Below are 9269 nucleotides of genomic sequence, written 5' to 3'. Positions count from 1 at the left end.
TATTAACTATTGCAAAAGAACAGGGGAGAACGAGAGCGGCAGAGTAGTACAAGGAAGAACAAAACATGACATAACAAATCAAGAATGCAATTATATTGAAATTATTTATAATCTATTCTAAACATGGTTCTCCCCGAATTTAAAATTTATACTCATTTTAAAAAATTTTAATTTGTGAAGATAAACAATTGTAACATTATTGCTGCAATATTATGGGGGTATTAAAACAAATTCTAAATTCACCAGGTATACGCAAATAAAAAATTTCTACAAATTTAATATAAACAATGGAAGACTTTCATAAATATTTCGCACCACAAGTTACATTAATTTTTATAGGAATATTATTATTATTTAAGAATTTTATTAATTGTATTATTACTATTTCTAGCACAAGTCATACAATCTTATCAATTTTGGTTTGATTCTTTTAGCCCTTTCATAATGTAAATTTTAAATTTTGAAAGCATTGAATACATTTCTTCTAATTCAATTTGGATATCCTATTTCTATTCACCAAATGTAACATCATGAAATTTTAATCTAATTAATAATTAAAGGGTGAATTAGTAGTTTAGTGGATTACTTAGATAATTAGGATTTTGGATGATCAATTGAGGTTTTGACTTCATCGGATGTTGAATGGATATGATTGGGTAGAGGAACGATGGTCAGAAGTGAAGCATGCGAGCATGGTAGAATTTTCCTCACTATGCCACACACTATGACATATTCTGCATACATTACAATGCATGGCACATACTTTTGACTTTAAAGTGCATCGATTAGCTTGTCAGAACAAAGGGAAAAGAAGGAAGGGAGCATGTATGAGAGAGTGGAAAAGAGGGGAGACTCAATTAGGGCAACAAGTCTTGAAGCCTTAGGAGATATTTCTGACTTATCGCTTACTGTGTAAGTTTTATACTACCCTAAGCTCCAATTCTACACTAATTTATCTTAGTTTAAGTTATCAAGAATTGAATTAGAGAGTTTTAAGGAGTTGCCCTTTTGTAATAAAAAGGCTATTTGGAGTTAAATTAAGGTTTTGCAATTGGTTTGGAAGTTAATAGCTAAGCTTTAATGCTATAGGCTTAAATTAGCTAAATTTAATAAGTGAAATGGGTAAAAGTTTGATAAGAAGTGTACTAAAGCTGCTATAGGTAAGAGATTTTAGAAGGATGAAAAGGCTTAAGAGGGATAAATGGAAATGTGTGGATGCATAATGGTTGTAATTAGTACTTTTAGTCAATTCGATAATTGACTTAGAGTGCTAATTTGTGTAGATTACTGTGAAATTGTATGTTGACTAAGAGAAATGAATTCAAGTAAGGAAAATTGTGCCACAGGTAACCTTTCTTAAGAATAGAAAGGTTAAGGTAACTAAATAGTTTGTTAGGTTTATTAACTAGTATAACTATATATAAGTGGATGTGAAAATATGATTTTTTTTCAATTTAGTACCTTTTATAATGTGCATGTTTTAGCATTCAAGTGATTCAACAATGTGTATTTTGTTGAAAATGGTTTTAAAAAGAAAATTTAGTATGTGTATATATATATAAGTGTGGAAAGTAAAAGTGATTATATGCGCATGATAGTAGCATAATCATGATAGTAGGTAGGAGTTCACCCACTGTGTGTGGTGGAGATGTGTATATAAATAAAATCCATATGGTTGGGTCAATACCATAAGACATTTGGTGTGGCATATTATTTGGAACTATTACCATAGAACATTCAAGTAGTTTGGCAACTCCTTAGTACCCGTGAGGGTGCAGTTAAGAGTTAATGACACCCTCATCATTTATGTGTGAAATGGGAAAAACCATAGTTCAAAAGTAGGATAGAATACCTTCAGCAAGGTGTTTCTACTATGGAAGGTGTGCTCGGATCGATATGTGGTTAGTCTAATTGAGTCTATGGTTTCAGTCAAGGAACTTGGAGGACTAGTAGATGGATAATTATGATAACATGTGATTGGATTTATTAAAACGTGGCTATAAATGATAGATATAATTAATAATTGTCAATACTATAATGGCTTTGTTTACTTGTATGTTTTCTCATCCTTGGTTATTCATATTTTTTAGAATCTAATATTAGGATCTCGAAAGGAAAAGAATTAGGTCGAGATTAGAGGATCTCCTATTAACCCAATTACGGTTGGTATAATGAATATGATTGTTGTAAATTATGAATTGCTTATAGGTTGCCATAGGATTGTATATATATAAGCATGTCTATGTTGATGCAATTGTGTATAGGTCTATACAACCTAGCCCTATAACTTGTATATTTGTGTCTTGGTGATAAATACTAAACAAGGGCTAGGGTAATATTACATTTGTAAATGTGATTGTGTTTGGTGGAAAAGGGTCTGAAGTTTGGCCCTGTGTGTAAGAATGTGTGTGAAAAGTGTGAATTTTTCATAGTGTGAGTAATTGGTAGTTCAGTTGCCTAACTTGTGTGTGTTCATGATGTTATTTATATAATTGGTCAATTAGGTGTGGAATGTCCTATTACTTGTAGTCAAGGCCATAGAAATGGCCAATAGCATTTAGTTTGAGATTGAGGTGCTCGAGTGAGTGAAAATGACTTAAATCTGTCATTTTGCATTTAGGTGTTCGATTTTCAAAGGAAATATTGGATTTAAACAAAACTTATGTCATTAGTTAAATTTTGAAATGAGCTTCATGTAGATGCTTGAATCATTTTAATCGGATATTGGATACAAAAATGGTGCACGTTGGAAGTTGTGCCCTATAAATACTTCCATAGGTACTAGTTCCTATGTCATTCTTGATATCAAAGTCCTCTGTTGCTTCAATGATATCTTCTTATGCCATTTTACCATCATAATTCCATATGGAAAATAAATCTCCATTCCTTAGTTTTCTTCTCTCAATTTTAGTTTTCTTGTTCTTCTTGAAAGATTGAAAAAGGATGAAACCAAAAACAAAGAGGATGATGACAAGAAAAGTTGCAATAGGAAGAATGATCTTCATATAAGAATACAACGCTTCATGATTAGAGCAAGAATGATTCTTTTCTAGACAAAGTAACTCTTTGTTACCATTTAATTTGTCATGAGTAAATTTGCAATATATTCCCTTGGGACATGGCTACTAAGGAACTTGTATGACAAGTTGTTGAATTCTATCTGACCAAGCTCTTATGGTATGTTACTGGTGATATTATTGTAGCTCAAATCAATGCATGACATATTTGGATATTTGCACGAGCTAGGTGGTGTCTTTTCACTAATCATGTTGTGGCTGAAGTTGGCAACTAAAAGTAACCAAGATTGCAAGTTTTGTGAGAGATCTAGAGTTTTAAGATATAAGAGATCTCCAATATCTCAAGGAATGATTCCATATATCTTGTTTTTTGATAGATTGAAAATATCTTTAATCGAAGGAATAATGCTAGAATGATTTTTGTAACTCAAGTTAAAAGTATCCAAACTTGTTAGGTTCTTAATGTCTTAAGGTACGAGACTAATGAATTGATTGCAAGAAAAATCAATAATCACTAATTTTTCAAAATTAAAAATTGAAGAAGGTATCTCTCCAGTGAACATATTTGAAGACAAATTCAAATATCTAAGAGTGGTTATAAGACCCAAACGTCAAGGAATGGCTCCACCAAACTTATTTCCACTCAAGTACAATCTTTCTAAATGAGTGAGGTTATTGGTAAACTAGAAGGCATCTCTCCTATAAGTTTATTATTAACAAAGTATAGAAAAGTGAGATTTCAAAGAGATGACATCTATGACATCCTAATTTTCGAAGAGATGCTACATGCTCAATTTTTCTATGCCGTACACCGTAGCATGTGACACCATACGTTGCGACGCACCTGTCCAATTTTCTACTATCATTTTGACAGCAAAAATAATGAATTTCCAGCATGCACCATTTTCACATATGACATCCGATTAGAGTGATTTAAGTACCTACATAAAGTTTAGCTCGTATGCTAATTAATGAGATATGTTTAGACAGGATCTAACTATCTGATCAAAATTTAGACACCTAGGTGCAAAAAGTCACTTTTTTTGAAAAATTCAAGCACCTACACAGTGGGACGTTATTGACTCCAACACCATATCATAAAAATACTAAGTAGTCTCTTATCTCCAATACTGTACCTCAATAGGCACTAAGGAGATCTTCTCTAACGTCGCACCTTTCAAGGCATTAAGGAGAATTGTTTCCAACACCGTACCCTATCAAGTACTAACAAAACTTTGCCATATGGTCTTTATCATCTCCTATACTTGGGAGAACTCCCACACCTATGATCGTGCTTTTTTAAACCATTTAAGGTTCCCGTCTGCCATTTCACACTTTCTTACATATAACATATACATATAATAATTTACATTTGAAATCATATATTTCAATGCTTTATTTCAATCAAAAACTATTTCACACAACTATGACTCAATGATATAAAACATGCTCAATTTAAAATCATTTCATGCACTACATGGCATATTAACATTTAGTTACAATAAATAGTCAAATAAAGAAAGTTATTCAGTTATCTCAGCCCTTTTATCACTAGAAAGGTTACTCGTGCATTTCAACTATCACACAAGCTTATCTCAAGCTTCCTTCCTCTACTCATGCGTCTAATATGCTAATTTGAACACATTTGGCACATTTTAGTCATTTGATCTATTTTGACCAGAAACTCAATTTTTACTACTTAGAGCTATATTTATTCATAAACTCTTTTTCATTTATCCATTCTAGATCCATGAGTACCCAATTACTACTTTAAATTACCTCAGTTGGCCTTATTTCACTCAAATAAGATTTTGGCCCTAACTTTCTCTCTCTAAGGGCTAAAATTGAGCCTACGAGTTTAAAACTCTATCGTTCAGCTTAAACCAATCACAAAACTCTAAATTTAACTTCTATGAACCTTTTTATTACTATTGAGCAAGAAGAAAACCCCTCAAATTTCATTGATTCAAATTCTCTATAATTCATTTTCAGAGAAATTTGTGTAGAATAGAAGGTAAGAGTTATACATAGCTTACCTGATAAGTTGTCGATCCAAATCACCTTCTAATGACCTCAAATGGCTTGAATTGGCTTCTCGGCCCTTCATCTCTCCTCTCTCATATGTTTCTTAGATTTTTACTTCTAAAAATCACCATATTTCATGACTTAAGAAGTGATTTTCTAGTCCATATGTCATGGCCCATGCAGCACAAGCTGCGGCAGGTGGCACAGTAAGATCTATTCTCACCACGTGCACTTGCTTCGACCTGAAATGTACTTTTATCACTCATATCTGTTTATGGAACACAAAAACAAGTTAAAATACCAATTAATCATCTGAATCTCTAATCCCACACTAATTTTCACTCTACCCTCGATTAACCTCTAAACTCAGGATTAAGAAATTCAGGATGTTACAGTTCTTCCTTCCTTTTAAGAAAATTTCCCCTAAAATTCATAAAAAGAAATAAATATATACCTAAGGAAAATAGTTAAGGATACTGTTGCCTCATTCTATCCTCTGTCTCCCATGTAGCATCACCAGGGGCCATGCCTCACTAGAAAATTTTAACTAATCATATGGTCTTATTCCTCAATTGCTTCTCTTTCATATCTATGATTTGCTTTGGCTCAGCTTTATAAGTTAAATTCTCTTGGAGTTCAATCTCCTCCGGTTCTATCAAGTGTAAAGAATCAGGTTGATATTTCTTGAGCTACAACACGTGAAACACTTTAAGCACACCTGATAACTATGGTGGCAAGGCTATTATATAGGCAACTAGTTTAATTCTCTCTAGAATCTTGAAAGGACCAAAGAATCGAGGATTCAATTTCTTGGCTCTTATCAATCTCCCGATTGTCATCACTGGTGTAACCTTTAGAAACACATGGTCTCCTATCAAGAACTCTAACGGCCTTCTTTGCCTATCCACGTAACTCTTTTGCCTACTCTGAGCTGTCAATAACTTTTTCCTGATCAACTCAATCTTTTGAGTCATCTGAACCATAATATCTGGTCCCAATATACTCCTTTCACTCAACTACTCCCAATATATGGTGCCATTTGTATACTGGAGTGGTAACTATTATTGTAAGCAAACTCAGCTAAATGAAGATGGCTATCCCAACTACCTTTTAGCTCCAATACACAGGATCTCAATATATCCTCTAAGGTCTATATGGTCCGTTCTGTCTACCCATAAGTTTGTGGATGATATGCCGTATTGAATCTCAACTTAGTACCTATGGCACACTATAAAGCTCCCTAAAACTTAGAAGTAAATCTTATATCTCTATTGGAAATTATATTCTTCAGCACACCATGTAGCCTTACCACTTCTCGAATATAAATCTCTGCCAACTTTTCTAGAGAATCACTAATCTAAATCGCTAAGAAATGAGCCAATTTAGTAAGTCTATTGACTATGACCCAAATGGCATCATGTCCAGATTAAGTTCTTGGTAACCTAGTAATAAAATCCATGGAAATGCTCTCCTATTTCTACTTAGGAATATCCAATAGTTGTAACATTCCTGCTGGTCTTTGGTGCTCTACCTTAACCTTTTGACAGGTTAAACACTGAGTCATAAACTTCATTACATCTTTCTTTATACCAGGCCACCACCAATATCGCTTCACGTCCTGGTACATCTTTATAGCTCTCGAATAGATCGTGTACTTACTACAATGAGCCTCACTCAATATGATGTTTCTCAATTCAACATCATCAAGTACATAAATTTTGTCCCTGTAAATCACAAAACCATCATCACTAAAACTAAAATTAATAGCTTGATCTGCTTCAATCTCTTCTCTAATCCTTAAGAAACTCTCATCTTTTAGTTATGCCATTTTCAATTCTTTCCAAAAATCATTGCTAATTTCAGTAGAATAGGTACCAACTAATGCCTTCAATAGTGCATCTTACTACGACTCCACAAAAGACTCTATCAATCTGTATATTATTACACTATTAGATTTGCCACATGCAAAGTCTTCAGGCTTAAAGCATCAACAACTACATTAGCTTTACCTGAATGGTATTTCAATTCAAAGTTATAATCATTAAGAAGCTTCATCCATCTCCTCTGCCTCATATTCAGCTCTTTTTGATCTATCAGGTATTTCAAACTCTTATGATCGCTAAACACAGTGAACATTGCACCATATAGGTAATGGCGCCAAATCTTTAGAGCAAACACCATCGTTGTAACTTCTAAATCATATGTAGGATAGTTCTCTTCATGTAGTCTCAATCGTCGAGAAGCATAAGTTACAACCCGACTATCTTGCATCAAGACATAACTAAGACCTCTAAAAGATGCATCCATGTATATCTCGTAAGATAACCTTGGATTAGGGATAATAAACATTAGTGCTGTGGTTAATTTCTCTTTCAGCTTTTGAAATGCCAGTTCACACCGATCATCCTATATATAAGGCTGATCTTTTCGAGTTAGCTTAGTTAAAGAAGAAGCTATCTAGGAAAATCCTTGGATAAATCATCGATAATACCCAGCTAATCCCAAAAAATAATGTATCTCTATGATTGAACTAGGATGTTCCCATTTCAACACTATATCAACCTTATGCAAATCCTCTAAAATTCCATCTGCAAACATCACGTGTCCTAAAAATCTCACTTCTCTTAACCAAAACTCAGACTTACTGAGCTTGGCATATAACTTTTTGTCTTTTAGAATCTGCAGTATTATTCTCAAAAGCCTTGTATGTTGCTCCTTGTTCTTAGAATATATCAGGATGTCATCTATAAAAACCACTACAAACTGATCTAAGTACTGCCTAAAGATTCAATTCATATAATCCATAAATATTTCTGGCGCATTGGTGAAACCAAATGGCATAACCAATAATTCATAATGGCCATATCGTGTCCTGAATGCTATCTTGGGTACATCTATTACACTAACCATCAACCAATGATACCTCAACCTCAAGTCATTCTTAGAAAAGACTGAGGCACCAGTCAACTAATCTAAAAGATCATCTATCCTTGGTAGAGGATACTTGTTCTTCATAGTTGCCTTGTTTAATTGTTGGTAATTAATGCACAGTCACAAACTGCCATCCTTCTTTACTATAAACAATACCGGTGATCCCTAAGGTGATACACTTGGTCTAATGAATCCCTTCTCTAGCAAATCTTCAATTTGTTTCTTTAACTTAGCAAATTCTAATGACGACATTCCATAAGGGACCTTTGATGTTGGTTCAGTTTTAGGAACTAAATCAATTGAGAACTCAACTTCCCTTTCAGGAGGTAATCCAATCATTTCTTCTGAAAACACCACAAGGAACTCACTTACTATCCCAATCTTCTCAATTCTACTATCATACACCGTACTGGCTATAAAGAATACCATATAGGCATCATAGCCTTGCCAAATTAACTTCTCAACACTTACTACCAATAGGAACTTAGGTTGTTCTGAGGATTTCATGGCTGCACACAACACCGGTAGTGAAACCACCCTTCTGGCATAATCAAGCATAGCATTATTCGCTGTTAGGCAATCTATGTCAATTATCACATCTATTCCTCTCATAGGAATACAAATCAGATCGATCTTGGTAACTCTATCCTCAAATTAAATCTCTATATTCTGACAAGCTCGACTTGTAATACTAAATGATCCAGAAGGCATCGTTACTTTAATAAGCACAAGCAATTCTTATAAAGACAATTTCAATCTATCCACACATTCCTTAGACACAAATGAATGGGTGGCACCTAAATTAAACAATGCCTCTACTTTGTGACTATTAACAGAAATCATACCTCTGATTAGGTTCAGAACGCTCTGGCCTTTTCTTATATAACTGTGAATACTCAATCAGGAACTATTGATCTCTACTCAGTTCCCTTGATTCTACCTTCTGGGCATTGCCTCGCTATATGAACTAACTTACCACACTTGTAGCAAGCCCAACATCTTCTTGGATGAGATTTGCCTTCCAGTACTCAAAGTCAAAGTTGAAACATTTGATGCTTGCCTCAATGACTGTGAAGGCCCAATTCTCACACCTCTAGCCCTCTGCATTGACCCTCTATGCATAGGTCAAGATTGAGATCCTCTACTAAAACCTTTTCTCCCAAAAGAACTAGAACTACTCGTACTAAACCCAAGCCTTTTTGAGATTCCACCAATTCAATGCAAATGAGATGAGAACCTCCCCAAACTATCTTGCCTTTTCTTAGCATCTACCTCTTTACCATGCCTAGCTGCTAC

At 34.1% G+C, this 9269-nt stretch overlaps 2 protein-coding genes across 2 annotated transcripts; both read right to left on the bottom strand.

The window, feature by feature from the left end:
* Nucleotides 1-6519: 6519 nt before the first annotated feature.
* Nucleotides 6520-7349, bottom strand: LOC129319579 (uncharacterized). The gene is made up of 3 exons (XM_054964679.1): nt 7151-7349; nt 6988-7051; nt 6520-6766 (listed from the first exon to the last, which is right to left on the bottom strand). The coding sequence occupies exons 1-3, from the start codon at nt 7347-7349 to the stop codon at nt 6520-6522; spliced, it is 510 nt and encodes a 169-aa protein (XP_054820654.1).
* Nucleotides 7350-8138: 789 nt separating this feature from the next.
* LOC129319578 (uncharacterized) lies at nt 8139-8585 on the bottom strand. The gene has a single exon (XM_054964678.1). It carries the CDS (start codon nt 8583-8585, stop codon nt 8139-8141), a length of 447 nt encoding a protein of 148 aa, XP_054820653.1.
* Nucleotides 8586-9269: the final 684 nt, after the last annotated feature.

The sequence above is a fragment of the Prosopis cineraria genome, unplaced genomic scaffold, assembly GCF_029017545.1.
Source record: "Prosopis cineraria cultivar Desert tree isolate PC_DT_omini unplaced genomic scaffold, ASM2901754v1 PC9, whole genome shotgun sequence".
Classification (NCBI taxonomy): Eukaryota; Viridiplantae; Streptophyta; class Magnoliopsida; order Fabales; family Fabaceae; genus Prosopis; species Prosopis cineraria.
This window is presented reverse-complemented; position numbering and strand designations above follow the sequence as displayed.